The sequence below is a fragment of the Spermophilus citellus genome, assembly GCF_964194105.1.
Source record: "Spermophilus citellus genome assembly, chromosome: 4".
Classification (NCBI taxonomy): domain Eukaryota; kingdom Metazoa; phylum Chordata; class Mammalia; order Rodentia; family Sciuridae; genus Spermophilus; species Spermophilus citellus.
This window is the reverse complement of record NC_138185.1, coordinates 159,455,452-159,476,127: the sequence shown is the minus strand read 5'-3', so window position 1 is coordinate 159,476,127 and position 20,676 is coordinate 159,455,452. Positions and strand designations below refer to the sequence as shown.

The 20,676-nt window shown below is 39.4% G+C and overlaps 1 protein-coding gene and 1 pseudogene across 8 annotated transcripts in view; both read right to left on the bottom strand.

Annotated features, from left to right (window-relative positions):
- SYNE2 (spectrin repeat containing nuclear envelope protein 2) overlaps window positions 1–20,676 on the bottom strand; it is a 336,255-nt gene that overhangs the window by 63,043 nt on the left and 252,536 nt on the right. For all 7 annotated transcript variants that reach the window (XM_081290325.1, XM_081290328.1, XM_081290329.1 and 4 more), the window contains 7 exons: window positions 19,010–19,206; window positions 17,944–18,076; window positions 16,802–16,984; window positions 16,236–16,382; window positions 12,131–12,307; window positions 8,836–8,991; window positions 3,200–3,352 (listed from right to left, as the gene is read on the bottom strand). In XM_081290325.1, coding sequence (XP_081146451.1) covers window positions 3,200–3,352; window positions 8,836–8,991; window positions 12,131–12,307; window positions 16,236–16,382; window positions 16,802–16,984; window positions 17,944–18,076; window positions 19,010–19,206 — 1,146 coding nt within the window. The remainder of the gene's footprint in view (window positions 1–3,199; window positions 3,353–8,835; window positions 8,992–12,130; window positions 12,308–16,235; window positions 16,383–16,801; window positions 16,985–17,943; window positions 18,077–19,009; window positions 19,207–20,676) is intronic.
- Window positions 13,672–15,156, bottom strand: LOC308647364 (S-adenosylmethionine decarboxylase proenzyme-like; annotated as a pseudogene). Its single transcript has 2 exons — window positions 15,136–15,156; window positions 13,672–14,680 (listed from the first exon to the last, which is right to left on the bottom strand). The product of its transcript is annotated as an S-adenosylmethionine decarboxylase proenzyme-like (transcript).

The following is a 20,676-nucleotide window of genomic DNA, read 5'->3' as shown; positions in this document are numbered from 1 at the left end:
GGGCCCCTTTTAATACTGCAACTTCATGGAGAAGACATGGTATGTGTGGTTTGAAGGAAAAGAAGAAATTTATTAAGAAAAACTCACTACAGCAGAAAGAAGAAGGAGAAATGTTGTCAAAATGTGAAAACTGGGATCAGCCGTAGAGTAGCATTTATTGAGCACTGATAGGCATCGCGGTTGAGGTAAGAAGAAATGAGTAGGTCTTATGCCCACTCTGTAGATCAGGAAACAAAGGCTTAGAGAAACAACCTCCCCAAGGATACAGACAGACAATGATGTTATGAGGATCTCTTTAAAACTGTGACCAGAGTCCTTGCTCTTAACACAAAGCTATATTGACTCTGAACATCTTACGGATGGATGATTCCAACTCATACCCTCTGTATTTTAAAAACAATAATTTACTGAGATACAATTAACATACCACACAACTCACCTAGTTTAAAAGTACAATCTTCATGACTAATTTTAGAACATTTTTCTTTCCTTTGGTATTGGGGATTGAACACAAAGGTGTTTCCCAGTGACATCCCCACTCCTTTTTATTTTAAGACAAGGTCCCTCACTAAATTGCTGAGGCTGGCTTCAGACTTGCAGTCCTCCTGCCTCAGCCTCCAGGTTCTCTGGGATTGCAGGTGTGTGCCACCATGAAGAACATTTTCTGTCACTCCAAATACAAAAGCCCATGCCCATTGGCAGTCACTTTTCCCAGCCACTAATCTACTTTCCACCTCTACAGATTTGCCTATGCTGGATTATTTCATATAAGTGGAATCATACAATATGTAGTCTTTTATGACCAACTTTTGTCACTCAACATAGTGCTTTTAAGGCCCTCAATGCTGTAAAATACACTGATACTTCACTCCTTCTTATAGCTGCATATTCCATTATATAGATATATCACATTTTATATAAACATTCATACATTGATAGACAATCAGTTATTTCTCCTCTTTGGCTATTATGAATTATAGTTATGAATATTCAGATACAAGTTTTTTGTTTTAATTTCTTTTGAATTATCTAAATCTGATGGAATTGCTGAGCAGATGTCAATCTACCTAACCATTAAAGGAACCATCAGGCTATTTGCCTATGTAGCTGCACCATTTGACATCCCCGTGAACTGTGTATCAGGGTTAGTTTCTTCCATCTTTTCTAACACTTGCTGTTGTCTTTGTTATCATTATCCTAACAGATGTGAACTGGCATTTCATTGTGGTTTTGATTTTCATTTCCTTGATGGTTAATGTCATTAAGCATGTTTTCATGTACTTATTGGCCATTTTTATTATATTCTTTTTGTGGTACTAGGGACTGAAGTGCAAGCACTCTGTCACTGAGCTATATCCCCAGTCCTTTTTTAAAAAAATTTATTTTCAGACAGGGCTTTGGTAAATTGCCCAGGCTAGCACTGAATTTGTAATTCTCCTGCCCCAGTCAATTTATCTATCTTTTCTTTGGTTGCTTATGCTTTAAATATCATATCTAGAAAACCAGTCATGAATTGGGTATAGTGGTGCATGCCTGTATTCCCAGATACTCCAGAGGCTGAGGCAGGAAGATCACAAATTGAGACCAGCCTGGGCAAGGCAAGATCCAGTCTCAAAATTAATAATAATAATAATAATAAATAAAATAAAAAGGGACTAGGGATGTAGCTCAGTGGTAGAGCACCTCTGGATTCAATTCCCAATACTGAAGGAAAAAAAAAAGAAAGATATTTTAAAAAGTCATGAAGATTGATACCTGTTCTAAAAGTTTTACATCATTAGCTTTTACTATGTCCTTGATTCATTTTAAATTAACTTGTGTATATGGTGTGAATGTGGGTGTCTGGTGGTGCCAGTGCCTTTTTGAAGATTTTTCCCATCAATGAATCATCTTGACACCCTTGTTAAAAAAATATATAAATGAACTGTACGGCGAGGGTTTTGAACTCTCAATTCTATTCCATTTACTTGTCTGTCCTGATAGCACTATTATCTGCATATTTGTCATATTACCTCATTTCATTTTCCCCCTCTACATTTTTATATTGTAATTCACAGTATTATGATTATGTTTCCTCCGCTGCCTGTGAGATCTTGGAGGGCAGGATTTATTTTTTCTTATCTTACTCCTGGTAGTGAGCACAGGGACTCACACAAGATAAGTTTAACAAACTACTGAGCAAACTCTTCCCTATTTTCCTGCTGGAGTCCTGGGAAGGGAAGGAGGCCGGAGGCTGCTACAGGTCTCATTCACGCAGCTTCTTCCCAATTCCCTCGTGGAACTCATGGTTGAAAGTCAGTTTTAGCAGACGACAAATAACCCACACTGAGGATTGTGGGAGAAACATGGACACACCTGCAAGTGGTTAGTATTTACAGCTTGTCCCTCAGTTGGTAGGAAGTGCAGGCAGCCAGGTTTGGAGTTGCCTGGTCTTTCCCTCCATCTGGGGACTTTGACATGCCTTTCATAAGATTACCAGGTGTCCAGCACACTCTTTCCCTCTGTTCTTTTTTTTGGGGGGGTGGGTGGGTGGGTGGGAAGGGGGTGGTGATACCAAGGGCACCGGACCACTGAGCCACATCCCCAGCCCTATTTTGTTTTTTATTTAGAGACAGGGTCTCACAGAGTTGCTTCATGCCTCACTTTTGCTGAGGCTGGCTTTGAATTTGGGATCCTCTTGCCTCAGCCTCCTGCACCACCATGCCTGGCTCCCTCTATTCTTACTCTTCACTACTGTGCTGTGTTTTTGCCCTCCTCCAGAGTTCTCTCTAAGCTGACCATGCTCCTAGCCTACAGAGGCTACATGACAAGATCAGTTCCTGAGGCACTGCCCTGTGTGTGGGGAGCCTGAGCTGCTGCTTCATAGCTGCTCCTGTGTATCTGTCTGGGAAACAATGCCAGATGCTCTGTTGGGTTTGGGGGATAGAGACATTTGTGTCTGCATGAGTACATTAGACAAAACAAGGACAGTCAAGTGGATTTCCTGCCTGTTAGTGATGTCAGGAGCAGTGGCTTTGCCTCAAATTATTCAGCATATAAAATAGGATTCGAAAGGCTTTTCTCCATTTCAATCTTTTTCTCAGAAACTTTTTGATTTTTAGTATAGAGCATGTCTTCACAATTAAAGAATAATAACAGCAACATATAAGGTATAAGAAGACTATGTGGTGAGAAATAGCACACTAAATGAATCCAGCACCTGACGAGTCACATTGTCCCGCTTTTGAAGCAACTTGTTGATTCCAGATGCTGCATCTTCTAACAGTGGAACTGCCCCACTTTCCAGAGTCAGGTAGCTTTGCCTCAGCTCATCCAGTACTTTGGATTTAATTGCAAGTTGATTTTCTATATCCTGGAAGGGCAAGAGGAGAAGGTTTTCAATGTACAATACACAAAAGAGTGAAATATAAGAGGAGTTAAATCTTATCAAGTTAAAAAAAAAAGCCAGTGGAGTATATAATTACACGACATTACATCAAAGAAGCTTTAATCACAGTACACTCAATTCAATTTTATATTCCATGGTTCTACACGTAGAAGAGTCTAGGCAACAAGTCCTTATCCTAGAAAGAACCTAGAAAAGCAGGTCCTTGCTGCACACCTGCCCTTGGCTGACTTTTTGGCTGGGCCAATGTCATCAGCCCCCTAGTCCATTCCCCCTTCTCATCTGGATGAGCGATTCTCCATGCTGTGCACATCTGAGAGAGCAGGTGACACCACAGGCAGGAACGTGCTTTCCAATCACAAAGCATCGTGTAAGTGAAGGTCATAGAATTTACTGGTAGTTCAGTCAGTAATAGCTTTACTATCTACTTATACCTTTTAGTCTATTAATTCACTCATAACGGCACCCCTGACCTTGTCCACTATTTTATTTCTTTGTGTGTGTGTGTGTGTGTGTGTGTGTGTGTGTGCACGCATGCTGCAGACTGAACCCAGAGCCTTGTGTAGGCTAAGCATGTTCTCTACCACTGAGCTCCACCCTGCCCCTTGGTCTACTCTTTACAAACATAATTCCAGAAACCATCAGGAGCCCTCTGCTACAAAGGAGATCATGGACCCAGCAGTCTGAAAACAGCTAAAGGGGGCCAGCAGCGAGATTGCCACTCTTCCCAGAGGAAGGATGGAGAGAGGTGCTTATACACCCCTCTCGGGACTGGGGTTAAAGACCAATTTGGAAAAAGTTTAAACTTTTAATTTATTATTATTAGAGAATTACAAATTTGCTATAGAACATTAGGAAAATGCAAAAGTCCTTTGGCATTCATAGCTCTTATTCTGAGTTCCTTTCAAGTCTTCAAATGTACAAATCTGGGATGTACATGGGCTCACTTTCTTCAGCATTGTCCTGGATTTCCACCCAGGTATGTGTGATTTGAATGCATGGCCTCCAATTAGTGACCCTTTGTTCAACTTTTCTCTCTTGAAGACTGTTTTTAGCAAGAAATAGGGCTTTATAAAATCTTAATCCTTCAAAAGACTCACTGGGTGGGTCCATAAGGAAAGAGGAACCTGAGCTCCTGGCAGGCATACGGGTGCTGGGCAGGCGTGCTGTGTTTGTACCCTGGTGAGGGATTAGTACCCTGGACTAGTTTCACAATGTGGTACTGAAATTCAGCCCACACAAAGCTGCCACCTGCGTGAGCCTTCAGCTTATTCCACAAACTTTTTATTTTTATTTTTATTTTTTTTAGGACCAGGGATTAAACTCAGGGGTGGTCAAACACCAAGCCACATCCCCAGGCCATTTTTTATTTGGAGACAGGGCAACAGCCTTTCTACCAGCGCAGCCCTGAGAGGGACTAGTACCATGGGAGCATACTTCCAGGCATTCTGTTTAGGGACTAGTTGTGAAAGCACCCAACAAATCAAGTGGCTTCTCTGAAACAGCTTTGCCAGTGAGACTCACTGAGCCAGTACCTCTAGCTCTGCCAGCCTCTCTATCACCAAGCGTCCTCTATCACCAACGTGGAGCTGACTTCTTTCCTAGCACAGGGATAGCTTGGAACATTTTTAAAATACCAACTTGCCCTCCTCCTTAAAAGCTCAACTAACTAAAGATTTTGTAAAAACACTTACATTTGCTATTAAGTTGTCATATTTCCTCCATATTGTAAGTTAATGAAGAGGAGGACTATTGAGTAGAAAAACAGAGGGAAAAAATACAGAGACATACAAGAACACCAAAAAGGTAGTATAAATAATAACTGTAGTAACAATAGCACATGGAGACACACACACACACACACACACACACACACACACACACACGAAGCCGTTCTTGTTTGTTTTTCTCCTCAGAACAATCTGGATTTAGCTGAGTGATCCTATAGTCTGACCTTGCAACACAGAGGCCTACCAGGACTTTTCAAGTTTGCTAGTTCTCTGCTCCACTGGTAAATAAATCCATTTTACTTTAAGTCCTAACTTGCTACACTCAAAATAGGGTGGCATCAAGATATCTGTTGATAATCATGGAGATTCACTAGAATTTACAAGTCCAGCCGTGCTTGTATCCATTCCTGGAGAATTGGTGTTAAATATTTTTTAAATATCTAAATTCCTTTGAAATGATCATGAATGAACTTCTGTGAGTGGTGGGGTACTTATGGTACAGCAGCATCAAACTTGAGAGATTAATAATCGTATCTCAGACCGCCTCATTCTAACCAACTCCACAGTTTTCCTTGCTAATATAATATGCCAAACTCGGCCTCTTCCTATTCATCTATAACTATTAGGAGCCCTTCAGAATGTTTCAAGCCAACACTAACTTAAGTCTTAACACTTCATAAACACCATCCTAAGGTTTCTAGTGTAAAGCCACTTTAACAACAAGCTTCCTGAACTGAAAGATTCTATCCTGGGATCAGTCATGAAATTATTATCATTTTATTTCCTATAATCAATGAATAATGAAGAAAAGCAAAAATGACTTTTGCATGAAGCACACTTTTAGGTCTACTAATACATGGGCTCAAGCAACTCCTAAGCACCCATGAGTTTCCCAGGCAGTGACAGGCTTAACCGCATGCTAAGTAGCAAGCCTGCCCTGTGAAATCCCAGTCTAGTTGAGGACAGACAAGTAGACAGATGAGTTCAGTATGGCCTCAGACACAGGGTGCTACCACAGGCCAGGGAAGCTGATTTCATTCACATACTTCCATCTCTACCTTGTTTTACAGCCTTTTATAAAGATGCACCCAAGAAAGCGAGGTAAGGAAATTAAAATAGGAAAACAGAAGCTAATGGAAAGTGTGGGGGCCTGTGGGAAGGTGTATAATTGGTGGGCCCAAGGTGAGGTCAGGGTGTTTTGGCTGAGTTCTGACAAAGACAGAGGAGAGCTGTGTGTGGATGGTGGTAGGAGAGCCTTTGAGGGGGTGTCCAGAATCCTACAGTGAGCAGCAACATAGTGCAACAGCACTGGGGCCCAAACTGCCCATAGTTCAATGCCGCATTCAGGTGGGGACTGACAATGGATACTGCTGGCCAGGCACGTGTGCAAATTACATGTGAGGGAAACCATTTCTGATGCAACCCAATACAACCAGATATGCACACGCCAGGTGGTCAGAGTGCATTTGAATTAGGAAACCCTCATTTCAGAGAGGGCCATCAGAGTGCTCTGAGTTCAACATCTCAATCAACATGAGTCATTTTGCCAAGGAGCACAATGAATGTTAGAAATGCTTTTTACAGGTAAAATTAATGGGTTATAAAATAGCATGATGAATATTAGAAATGGGTTCTCACTGGTTACAATTATACATACCAAGGTAGGTGGATTGGCTAAACTACTGTGGACACAATTCTCACCCTTATTGGAACAGAACATAACTGCACATAGCCTGTTCTCTTTGCCCTGGGTGACAATCCCTAGAATAAGTTCCTGTGTGGCTCTGTACCCAGCCTAACCTCCAAGGTCTCTGGTTGCTGGATGCTTACCATACCAATACTGGATTCTTGTTTCTGGAACACTGACACATATGTCCTTCTTGAGCAAGCCTGGGGCACCATAGGGCAGAGAGAGTTGGGCTTTCTAGAACATTGTATGCACAGCCTTTGTTTCTTTCCAGTAAGTATTTCTACAGATCGTAGAGTTTAGTCTGTGTTTTTCCAGTGCCAAGGATCAGACCCGGCACCTCGTGCAGGTTAGCCAGTGTTCTGAGATTTACTTAATTACAACTTGGTGGGAAGGTTGCAGGGAGAAGAGCTAAACTGAACACAAACTTGTTCAGAGGTTAGTGTTATCAAAACAAAACAAGAAGACTAAGAATTGCTGAAGGCTCCCTTACTGTTAGGTCTGTAGGGTGAGGGAAGGTCAGAGAGGGGCCAGAATGCCACCTGAAGTATTTGAACTTCATTCTATGGGCAACATGGAGTCAATGAAGGACTTTTCAGTGGGGCATTTCTGTGGCCTTTTGCATTTCAGAAGCATCGCTCCACCTTGGTGTGAAGAATGAATCAGAGAGAAACAGACGTAGCTGTGTTAGGACAGGCCTGTGACAAGAGGGGTCTGGACTAGACCAGTCTGGACAGATGTGGACTGACTAGATAGTAGGGGTAAACTGGGAGGACCTAAAGAGTTAATGGAGGTAGAGGCAAGGATGAGAGCTGCTGCTGGGCTTCTGGAAAGGATGGCCAGCAATAGGCTGAGGAACAGAAGCGTCCCATGGAGGAAAGGTGTGGAATCCAAGATGGCTACCAGAAGACTAATGTGGAGATGGAGGGTAGAGGTTGAGAACAGGATTAAGAGAATTTGGAGGGCTGGGGCTGTAGCTCAGTGGGAGAGTGCCCGCCTCGCATATGTGAGGCATTGGATTCGATCCTCAGCACCACATAAAAATAAATAAAGATATTGTGTCCAACTACAATTAAAAAAGAATTTAAAAATATAAGATAATTTGGAAAGACCTCCTCAGGTATCCCCTTCCCTCATTTTACATATGCACCATTCTGTAACCTACACAGATTTGGGATCTGACCCAACTCTCCAGCTCCATAGTGACAAATGCAATACTTTCACATAGTAGGTACAGAAGCAGCATAGTGTGTGCCATCCCCAGCCATGGCAACAGTGGAAATGGTGAGTGTCCCAATAGGGTGGTGCTAAAGGAGGATGAGTCCACCCTGGGGAGAGGGTCCCTCAAGGACTATGTGACTTGGCAGACAGACAAAACCCTCATACCCAAATGTGACTCAGACACAGGTTCTAAGGACAAGTAGTTCTTTTAAGACACAAGACAAAATAGGTAGAAGAAAATTTTCTTCTGATGAAACACAGAATAAAATACTAAGAATAATAGAAAATTCAGAGTCATTTTGCTAATGTTGGACAAAATAACAAAACCCACAAAAACCCAAAACAAAACCCAAAAAAGGGGGCACCTAAATCAAAATTCCCTGTCAATATATGCACCCCCCCTTAAGAGTAATATTGCAACCTCTTGGAAGCAATAATAACCATGAAAATACCTTCTTCTGATTATGTAAAAATGGTACTTGGCCATTATGTAAAACCTATAACTAATTATCTAGTTTATGTAAGAAAGTAAGTTATGCCATACACACAATGGCAGTCCCATACAGCCAGGCGTTTGGGGTCTAACCATTCCGGGTTTGCAGAAGGACACTCTGTGTTCCTAAGCACAAGCTTTACAACAGAATATCCTAATATGCCTCTCTCAGAAAGCTACCTGTCACTAAGCAACACCCAACTGTAAACACAGGGGAGCTTGCAGGAGTGTCCAGAAACTACAGCACTATCCTTCACTGCCAGGCTTAGGACCCTGAAGCCCAATCCTGCCATGTGGAGGGTGCTCTGCCCCTCCTTACCTGACAGTCCAGGAGCACCTTCTGGATGGAGATCACACTTTCCGGTTTTTGTAAAGTTTTCAGCTTCTCTTCTTGTGCTTCCAACCAGTTTTTCAAAATCTGCATTTTGTTTTCATTCTCAGTGATGCTTTCCAAAAATTGTTCTAAATGTTGTATCTATAAATGATAAATAAAATTATTATGAAGGGCTGGAGTTGTAGCTCAGTGGTAGAGCACTTGCCTCGTATCCATGAGGCATTGGGTTTGATCCTCAGTACCACATAAAAATAAATAAAGATATTATGTCCATCTACAACTAAAAAAAAAAAAAAATATATATATATATATATAATTAAAATTATTATGAAAACATTCTTATTTTAAGTCCCATGCTTAAAATGTATATGGCATGATATTTTATTTTATTTTATTTTAATTTTTAAAATTGATTTTATTATTATTATTTAATACACGACAACAATGGAATGCATTACAATCCTTATTATGGTATGATATTTTAAAAGGATTTTTTTTCTTCTCAAATTTCTAATATTTCACATATTAAGATGTATGAATAATTTTGGAATAAAGATTCATCAGTCAGGAAATTGGATTTAAATTCCTCTTTTAGAAATTTCATATTTAAAGTAAAAGTTAATCTGCTGAGATAACTGGCTGTTTCAGAGTTTCATAACAACTATACAAAATAACATTAGATTGCTAACATTCAATATTTTTTCTTTGCATTCTCTATAAATATACAAACTGTTTCTGGCAACTTTCTTATTCTGGAGTCTCTTAGAGTTGTTTAAAAATTTCTACCAATATCAACAATCTCACAATTCAACAATGTGATTAAAAAATCAGTTTTTATTTTACTAAAAATATTTATTGGTGCATTATAATTATACCTAACAGTCGGGTTTGTTGTTACAAACATATAACAACAAATAGATAGAACAATATAACTTACACATAGTAGAACAATATAACTTAGTCCCCAGAACCTTCTCTTTCAATAATTATTTTCTGTTTTGTTTTATGGTACTTGGGATTGAACCTAAGGGGACTCTCCATTGAGCTACATCCCCAGCTCTTTTTATTTTTTTATTTTTAAATTTTGAGACAGGGTCTTATTAAATTGCTGTTTAAATTTTGGCTGGCTTCAAATTTTCGATCCTCTTGCCTCAGCCTCCCAAGTACCTGGGATTACACGCATGTGCCACTGTGCCTGGCAATAATTAGTTTTGAATTTTGTAATTCTTCTCATTTCTAATACTCACAATTTTTTGTTGCTGTTGTTGATACGGGGATTGAATCCAGGCCAGATCTACCACAGAACTATACTCCCAGCCCTTTTTATTTTTGAGACAGGGTCTCACTAAGTTGCTGAGGCTGGCCTCAAATTTGGGCTCCTCCTGCCTCAGACTCCCAAGATGCTGGGATTACAGGCATGTGCTGCTGCACCCAGCTTAATATTCACATTTTAAAAATTAGCTTTTAATCATAGTATATATGAAGTTTCATATTACTTTTCCTATATGTTTGAAGGCCTTGCTGAGTTATGACATATGCTAATATTACTTTTAAAAGGCTGCCCAGTATTTTATCAAATGGACATAGTATCTTTTGATTAATTATTCCCCTAGAGTTTGAAATTAAGGCATTCTGCATTTTTGCAAGTATAAATAATGTTGAGCACTTCATGCAGACTTTTTTTTTAAATACCTACTTTAAATAGATAAGAGCTGGATTGCTGGGTTAAGAGAAAAGATGGTTTTTAAAATTTCCCAATGCTTTCCAAAAAAGTAATGGAGCCATTACAGTATCAGCAACATATGAATGTTCACTTTGGGCTTATATTCTTGTTTTATTAACATTTCCTAAGTTGGGCAAGGTGGCACACACCTATAGTTCCAGCTACTCAGGAGGCTGAGGCAGGAGGATTGCAAGTTTAAGGCCAGCCTTGGCAAATTAGCAAGAACCTGTCTCAATGTAAAAAACAAAAGGGCAGGGGATGTACCTCAGTGTTCAAGTGCTTCTGGGTTCAATTCCCAGCACCAAAACAAAAAACAAAACAAATTTTCTAATTTAATAAGTGTACGTTACATCATTTAGTTTAAATATCTGATAATCAAAGTTGACATATTTCAGCGGCACCTGAATTAATAGGTGGGAGCTTGGTTCCTATTTTGTGAAATGTCTGCTCATGTTCAATGTCCATTCATGTACTTGAATCTTAATTGCATAAATCTATTTGTATGCATTCTCTATACAAAAAAGAGATCACACACACACTTTATACCATACATTTTTAGTGTATATATACACTATGTATATATACTAAATATATGTATACTATATATATACTATATATAAATATATACACATACTATACATATGTATATATGTATATATATAATATTTTTCAGGAATAAGTTTTTTTTCATCTTTTCAAGAATCATGGAGTAAAAAGCCTACCAAAAAGCCCCAGGCAATTTTTTCCTTTTCATAATTTTTTCAAGGCTGAAATAGCTTTAAGTCCCTTTTGAACATCTGCTTTCACAGAAAATGTCAAATTCTCTGACCTTTTAGTAGCCTGACATAATATTGACACCTTTTAAAACAAAAGTTCTCCTCTTTACTGCCTAACTCAATTTCCCACTAAGAAATCTCAACAGGAATATAAGAATTCTTTTCTTTTTTTTTTTTTTTTAAAGAGAGAGTGAGAGAGGAGAGAGGGAAGAGAGAGAGAGAGAGAGAGAGAGAGAGAGAGAGAGAGAGAGAGAGAGAATTTTTAATATTTATTTTTTAGTTCTCGGCGGACACAACATTTTTGTTTGTATGTGGTGCTGAGGATCGCGAACCCGGGCCGCACTCATGCCAGGCGAGCGCGCTACCGCTTGAGCTACATCCCCAGCCCATAAGAATTATTTTCATATTCCATTACATGTACCCATAGAGAATGCTAAAGCATAGGGTCTATAAAGAGGCTATGATTATTAGGTTCAACTGTAAATCAACCATCTGGATGCCTTTTTTTGGGAGAGGTGACTGGGGGTGAACCCAGGGACACTTAACCCTTGAGCCATATCCCCAGTCCTTTTTATTTTTTATTTTGAGGCACTAAGTTGCTTAGGGCCTCACTAAATTACTGAGATTGGCTTTGAACTTGAGATCCTCCTGCCTCAGCCTCCTGAGTCGCTGTGATTACAGGATAGGCCACTGTGCTGGCCTGAATATCTTTTTTAATTTTTTGGAATATGGTGTTTTACAAAAGCCAAAACATGCCTCCAACCTTGACCCTGGAGCATACCTTTTTATTCAGGGTTCCATGTACTCGGTGCCATTGGCGGTTCATCTCTCCCAGGTGCTCTGCAAACTCCGTCCTTTCATAGCGCTTGCTTTCTACGTCACAGGTGCTTAACTGAAGCAATGACTGGTTAACAAAGTCAACGATCCACTGTTTATAGTCCATTTCCATTCTGAACTCCTAAAACACACAAAGAAGTGAAATTAAACACGCTAAGTCCGAATGAAGTCCATTAGATGAACTGGATTTCCCCTTGGCTGTACTCTAGGGGGCGCCAAGCTCCCACCCATTAATTCAGGGTGCAGCTGTCAGGAGTTACCTTCTACCTTCCCCAAGTCTTATCAGGAGGCTGCTTTATTTGAGTAGGGATTCTTCTTGGGGAGTACATATTCCTGGGAACAGAGAGACTCACTGCTTCAGACTGACTGGAAAGTCCAAGGGAGCACCATATACGGTAGCTACTGTCATCAGAATGTGTATCAAGTCCCTGGAATCTTGTGAGAGAATATCGGAGAGCTATACTGGATCCTGAGTTTCCCTGAGGGCTCATGGAGACAATAGGCTGGAAACAGAAGTTAAAGCTTTCCCAGAAAACCCAGAACACCTTTAAGGAATTTTGGCTGCTTCTTTGTTCCTTGCGCGACAGTCTGGCCACCTAGGGTGGCTTGGATGACTTCACATTCTATAGCAGTCCTAAACCCACTGAAAGGCCAACCAGGTTCCTGTCAAGCCTGCCATTTGTTGGGTTTTATCTGGGAAGGTTCTAACACATCCTATGGAGACAATCCAGGGGGGTCATCACGTGGCATGGGCTAGGTTACTGCAGCCTGAGTAGCCCTTTTATATAGACTCTGCTACCCACTGAGGTTAGGAAGTATAGGTATGTAAAAACATTTTCTGTTAATATTATACTTGGTGATCAAGCTATTCATCTCCTGCCTATCAGAGACCAGTTCCAGCAACTTGCAAGGTCTTTGAAAGTAACAGCCAGCCTTGTCATTCATCTTTGCATTCCCAGTGATTAGCACACACTGCCTGGCACTTCTTTTTTTATGGGTATGAGAGAAAAATTTAATTGCTGTTGCAAAAAAAAAAAAAAAAAACATCTGTATGAAGTAGAAACTGGTTTCAATAACATTAGTAGAGAATATGTTCTAGACAGTAGTGGAGGTAACTGGATGTAAAATTCTGGCAGTAATTTAATAGAACAGGCTGAGGCCAAAAGCCTTGTCTGTGGGGAATTTGGAATGATAACCGCAGGAATGGTACACTGTGCATAAAGCAAATTGGATTGTTTTGACAAGTGTTGTAAAGTTTCATATAGTAAAAGGTTTCTCCTACATGCACTTCAGTTTCACAGCAAGAATGGCTCTGAACACCCCAACACAGAGGAAAGCATGCATGCAAGATATCTAACTCCTGATACAAAGCATACACTTTAATATGAGCACATGATCATTACATCTAGGGCCCTGTGCCCTAAATGGTGGTGGTTATGGACAGCATGGCCCTGGTAAGGACATCTAGAAAGCAGCTATCACCTTCTATCTGTGTTCTCTTTTTAAGTTTTTTTTTTCCTTCATTTTTCTTAATTCTGCTGTTGTCGCAAGCTTCTTAGCAAAACTGGTAAAAACAAAACTGTAATCATTGAACTGTGACAGCACTCTTGCAATCAAGACTTTCAAACCTTCAGTCTTCTGGGGTGAAGAAAGCACAGTACGGAGTTTAGAACTCTGATTAACAAACAAGGTGGTCACAGTGTTTTCCTGGCTTCAAGACTTCCACAACTTTCCCAAGAGGTCATCATAAGAGGGCTGACTTAAGTTTGTTTCAAATTTAACATAAGAAACTACTGGTTCTGGAGTGATGTGAACAGTCCCATAAGTTCCATCTGATTTCATTCCATTCATTGAATACCACCAGGATTGAACAGTGTGGCATTGATGACAGAACCTGGAATCAATCAGGTCACAAATTCTACTCTCCTGAGTGACATTCTTTGCAGTAACACAATCCATAACTGCTGGGTCAAGCTCACTCGTCAAAATTTCTATCTGACTATTACTCGACTCTCTGGGAACTCCAGAGTACACAAGTACCAAATAGTCAGAATTCATGATATTCCATACACTATGTGGCTCCATTTGGAAAAACTGCATTAAGAAGCTCTATTCCTTCCTGGAAATTCTGGTTTAGGTATCATTGGCGGGAAGGCTTCATGAAGCTTTGAAATGAGTTAAATCTACTGTAATCCCTAGCAAGCTTCAACAGGGGAACCAGTGCTTTCAGTAAAAGGGTGGCACCATGTCTTCAAATGAACCATCAATTGGAGACAAACACGCCACTCTCACTGAGTACACGAGCTTCCTGCTTGCCAGTTTTTATCACATTTATGACTGAACATTGCACATCCTTCAAAAGTATATCACACTCAGATCTTGGGAGAGTGTGAAGATCCCAAGACCCTTGGCTTGCACTGGGCTGCTGCTGGGAGCACCAAACCTCTAGCAGCTTCTCGGGCCCTTGGAAAAAGTATGTAGAGATGGCAAACAACTAACACCCACAGAAAATCAACTAAATTAAATCTCTTCTCCTGCTGCTGGGGATTGTTCCAGCTGTTACTGAAGTTCAGGTTCCTTTTTTTTTTTTTTTGGTATAACTTTATATTACATTTTAAAAAAAGGGATTAATAAAAATTTCCCAGCTTTGCATGTGTGTGTGTGTGTGTGAGAGAGAGAGAGAGAGAGAGAGAGAGAGAGAGAGAGTGTGTGTGTGTGTGTGTGTGTGTGTGTGTGTGAGAGAGAGAGAGAGAGAGAGAGAGAGAGAGAGAATGCCAAAGTTGAATTTGAGTCTGTTGGAAATAGAGGCAGATATAGTTCATTCTCTTGTCATCTGCCACTTTCCTGTCACAGAGAGTAGAGTGAGCCCTAGCTACTGTCACTGGCCATACTGTGTAAACCCAATGTGCCTTCTTTAAATGTTAATTAAATCTACATGAAATGAAGTACCACAGAGAGGGCCACATTCATATCTGTAGCAGGATACCAACTTTTTCTTCCTCATTCTCTTGCTGACAGAATATTTATTTCTTTATTTATTTTGATACCCAGGGACTGAACTCAGGGATCCTTAACCACTGAGCTACATCCCCAGCCATTTATTATATTTTGTTTAGAGATAGGGTTTTATTGAGTTGCTAAATGCCTCTCTAATCTGCTCAGGCTGGCTTTGAACTCGTGATCCTCCTGCCTCAGCCTCCTGAGTTGCTGGGATTACAGGTGTGAGCCACTGCATCCAGCCAGAATATTTTTTTTTTTATTTTTCTTTCTTTCTTTTTTTATTTATTTCTTACATACATGACAATAGTGGAGTGCATTACATTCATAATTATCTATTCACAGCACAATTTTTCATAACTCTCTATATAAAGTATGTTCATGCCAAATTATGCCATTATACATGAGCTCTCTTATTTTTTTTTGCATACAATTCTTAATACACTTTTACACCACAATTTATCATATCTCTGTTTGTACAGAATATTTATTAAAACCCACTGGAGGCCAGCTGTTGGGCTAGGTGTGCTATTCTTGGGAGGTGAAGGATAGCCCCTGCTCTTGAGAAGCTCAGTCAAGTTAGAGAAGCAGTTGAGTAAATAAATGATAATTTATAAATAAAAACTAGAGAGCAACATGGAGACATTAACTCAGCACTATCCCTTAATCCAGCTGGGAGAGCCAGAGTGGATTTGTCAATGAGGAGAACCCTGAGCTGGCTCTTGCAGGATGATAAAGAGGATGTCTGCGGCTAACAGTGGGCAGTGGCCGTCCAGGTCAGAGGTATAGCATGTTGACTGGGGAGGTAAAGGAAGACCTGAGTCCATTAAAAAGCTTGGATGGTCCTGCAGTGGTCAGAGCTATAAAGGAATGCAAGTGAAATAAAAGCCAGTGGACTACCTCATCATTTCTAGAATCATCTACCACCCTATTCTCTACTCCCCAAATCAGTGTTCCTACATTATTTCCCACATGGCTCTGGGTTCAGCATTTCCCTTCCAAGTGATCTACTTCTTATTTAATGAAAAGACTGTGGCTCCTTGCGTAATTACCTTGAGCTTCTGAAGAAGATTCTTTACTTGAGACTCAGAACTAGGGAAGTGCGCAGAGTCTTCACCTACAGCCTGATACTCCACGCTGTTCATCCAGCTAATCATTTCTGTGATGGCTTTACGAGATGGCAATTTCTCCATCTGAAGCTGCAAGGACAAAATGATTTCCATTTAATTATCTACTGTTAACGAAATGAATCAGGGCATCACTAAAGACGGTATCTGGTTTGATATAAGGTCTTGCTACATAATGAGGCAGGTTACTCACAAAAACAAACCCAGCATTCAAGCTCAGAAAATGTGACCCCCCCAAACAACAGTGAAGACCTTCACATAAATGAACAGAGTGGCACAGATAAACTGAGAAATAAAGTAATTAAGCCCAATTTCTCTGTGAAGAAAGATCTCATTGGAGGACAGTCCAGTAATGAAGACCTCTTTATTCAGTGGTGCCAGAGAAAAATAGGTAATGTCAATGAAAATTATTGAGTCAGAAAAATAATTTAAAAAGAGTTGTAAGCTAACAAGTGAATGCTAATTTAAATGCTGGGTGTCTAAACACTTACCTGGTGAAGCTTTTCTTGAATATCTGGAAGCTGAGTTATGAGCATGGTCCACTTTTGTTCAAACTGGGCTAAGGAGGCTCTCAGCGTGGCCGTGTCGGTTTCCTTCAGGTGCAGAAGCTGGTTCCCAGTGCTTAAAACTGCAGTCTTCAGGGAGGACTTTCCATCCACTTCCTTGGAAAATTCCTAAGGAAACATTTGTAAAGAACAGAAACGTTTAAAATTTAAATACAGTCAGAGCAACTGCTTAGAGTGCAAAACTAAATAGAATAAGAGTTTGAATGTCTGTGTACACACACACACACCCGGCTTTGCCTACCAAGTGTTGGCACTACTCTGTATATTAGATCCACATGGGAGAACAAAAGAGATGGAAATCCTGCCCCTCCAGAAACTTAGAACCTGGTGGGTTTTTAGAAACAGACAAGTTATTTGAGTTTCAGAAGAAACCATGGAACTCAACTTCAAGTTCAGATTACATGAACCACTTGCAATGAATTTTTAACTAAAATATTTGAAAAATTTCCCATGTATATTCCCAAGTATTTAAAAAATTATTTACATTTTAATACCAAAGTGAAGTGAGTAACCATAGCTACAAAATATATTTTTTAAAAAAAGGAAAAAAGATAGGAATGATTAAGGGCAAAGATTAAGGGGTCTCAGGAGTGCATTTTACATTACAAAAGTAATCCTCTTTTCCAGAAAACCCCTCAAAACCATAGAACAAAAATCTTTTTAGTAGAAATGCCAGTTCTGTATCCAATAATTTAAAACTATATATTTATTAACTTAAAACATTTATGAATTAATAATATTACATAATTGTTTTTAAATTTTGGGGGGAGGTATTTTCTGTATTTGTAAAGCATGTCCCATGTCAAAGCAAAAGATTTATACATAATATATATTTTAGTGTAAAAGACATTTTTAAATAGTCAATTAAAGATACATTCTATCATTATAAATATATAAATAAACAGTATAAGCAGATAATTCTAAGTTTGAAGACCATAGATACAATTACCTCAAATCTTACTCCTTACCCACAAAAGAAGGAAGATTATCACAGCAACCCTGAACCTGTTCCTCTGATAATTTATTTCTGTCCAAAAAGTATTTGAATATATTCTATTGCAACTTACAAAAAAATTATTTATGTTGTTTCTGATTGTATCCAAGTCCTGAGACGCATTAAGGGACTGTTCTTTCCAGTGATTCAAAGTTTGCTGAGAAGATTCCAACCACTTGGTTAACTCATCTGAATCTCTGTTGTAACTAACAGGAGCAAAGTGGGAGAAAGGAAATTAGAAAGGTACTCTGATGATGAGGTGTACCACTAGCATATTTCTTCTTATTTTATTTTGTATTAGCCTGTGTTGATCAGCCCTATATTTCAGAAAATCAAAACAATTATAAGGATTATATGATGGATTATTTCATGCCTCAAATGCGAATCTCTTAATAAAAATAAAATAAAATATTCTTTATTTCTTATACAGCTACACAAAAGTATACTCCTGTGTAAAAAAGAGATTATTTTTTAATCCATCAAATGTCTTCTTTAAATGCATTTAAGTAAACATACAACAAGCATTTGTGCAAGATGTATAATAACAAACTGCTGTTGCCTGGATTCAAAAATTTTTTCTCTGATATTTGATAAAAATATCCAAACAAAGTGCTGCTCTTCTTGTCACTTCCAAAACTTGTTTAGGTTAGACAGCCCTTGAGAGGCAGGGATGAGAATGAGGCTTCAATATTCTGTTTTCTGCCATCCTTGAATGCTTCAAGGTTATCCCAACTGAGCAAAACAAACCCTCTGATGAACTCAAAAGACTTTTCCAAATCATTGTTTTAGCCAAAATCATTTAATTTTGTTTAAATTTTAGAACTTAACAAAGAGGATAGAAAAACTGCAACAGCATAGGATAAAGGGAACATGAACTATTTTATAACACAGTTCCTAGTTTCCATAAATCTATATCAATGTTCTCCAGCCAACTGATTCCTGAGTCTAGCACACCAATATCAGAGGCCTGTATCAGATCCCATTAATCCAGAAGTGGATCCAGATGCTTTAGATTGTCAAAAAGAACAGCATAGCATAACCGGGAGACTGCATGCAAAATTTAGTTGACTGCAGAATCCCTCTGAAGTCTTTCTTCACAGCAAAATTTAAAGCCAATCATTTCCAAAGAAAAAACATACCTGAGTAGATGCTTGAGAAGTGTTTGCAGTCTGTGCAGTTCAAGGTCAATCTTCTTGTTCAGGGACAACCACTGCTCTTCCAGTTTGGCAATCTGTCCCTCCAGTTCAGGACAGCTCACAGATGCCACCAGCTGTTTGCCTTCATTTAGAGTTTGGTAGAGCCGGGCATGCTTTCCATCAATGTTTCTTTTTATTTGCTAATAAGTCATAGAGTGAATGATTTTTAAAAAAAACAACAATCAAGTCTACCAATCTATTCACAAACACAAAAACCTACGTTCCAGGCTACTGAAGAAATGAGAATACTTAAGCAACATTCAGGACTGCAGTCTGGCTGGACAGACGTGATTAATGAGCCCCTTTCATAAGAGGGCCTGATTAATGTGTTTCTTTTATTTATTTATTTATTTTTAATATTTATTTTTTAGATCTCGGCGGACACAACATCTTTGTTTGTATGTGGTGCTGAGGATCGAACCCGGGCCGCACGCATGCCAGGCGAGCGCGCTACCGCTTGAGCCACATCCCCTGCCCAGATTAATGTGTTTCTATAGAGCAGCTCTGTAACTTAGTACAGGTAAACAAGAAACACGAAATTTGTCGATTAAGTTCTGATAGTTAATTCTTCCAACTAAAAACAAAAGAAAAAAACAAAACAAGGTGGCAGTCTATTGGCTGCATTCAGCTTGCAGACGGATTTCTCTCTCTATTTTTCAAACAAGGTCTTTCAAACAAGGCTGGCCTGGGCTCAAGGGGTCCTCCTGCCTCAGTCACCCAAGTATCTGGGACTATGTGCATAGGCTACTGTGCCTCGTTTTTCAGTCAGGTTTTGATTGATCTCAAGATTATTTTGAAAATCAGGATATTTTTACATAGAATTGACATAAAATAAAGAAATTTGGATTTCCAGAGCCCGGAGGGAAAACCAGAAGATGTAGGGATCGCAGTTCTGCATTGTCCTGTGGCAAAGCCTGGCTAGAAACAAGCAGCCACAGCCTCCTTTAAAAGGGTCTGCTCCCTTCAGTTCTTTCCCACCTCGGTCCTCACAACCCTGACTGTAGACCCAGCCAGGATTCCTCATTCCTGTACCCCAGCCTGGCCCCTGGGACACTGCAGACTGAGACCTACATAGGAAAGCGATAAACATAAAAGATGCAAATACCAGGGGAAAATCATTTCTATAGCTTTCCGAATAAAAGGATCCAGGAGAGAGAAAGAGAACTTCAGAAGAATAAATTAAATCAGCACATCATTCAAATCAAGTCATGAAAAGAGAAAGAAAAATTCTTCAAAACTGCAAATACAATGACCCCCTGAAGAGAACTGTCTTAAGGCAATTATCTTCCACAAGCTGGGTTCAGCTAATCTCACTTATCCTGATAGCTGTTTAACCTTTTAAATACAAATTATTATCAAAATAGAACTTCGATTTTCCAATTCACTTAAACCTTTTTTAAAAATTACCTGAATATTTCATTCCAACTCCCTTTCCTCCTTTTATAATCTTTTCTCCTCCTCCCTGAGCTTAAAGGCTAGAAAAAAAAAATCCAACATCAATTTTTTAAAAACGTCCTAGTTTTCTAAGCCTAAGTGCCAGACGTTTCACCGTTACAGTATCTTGGAGAAGTTTCATTCCTCCATTTCATACCTGGGAGACAGACTTGATA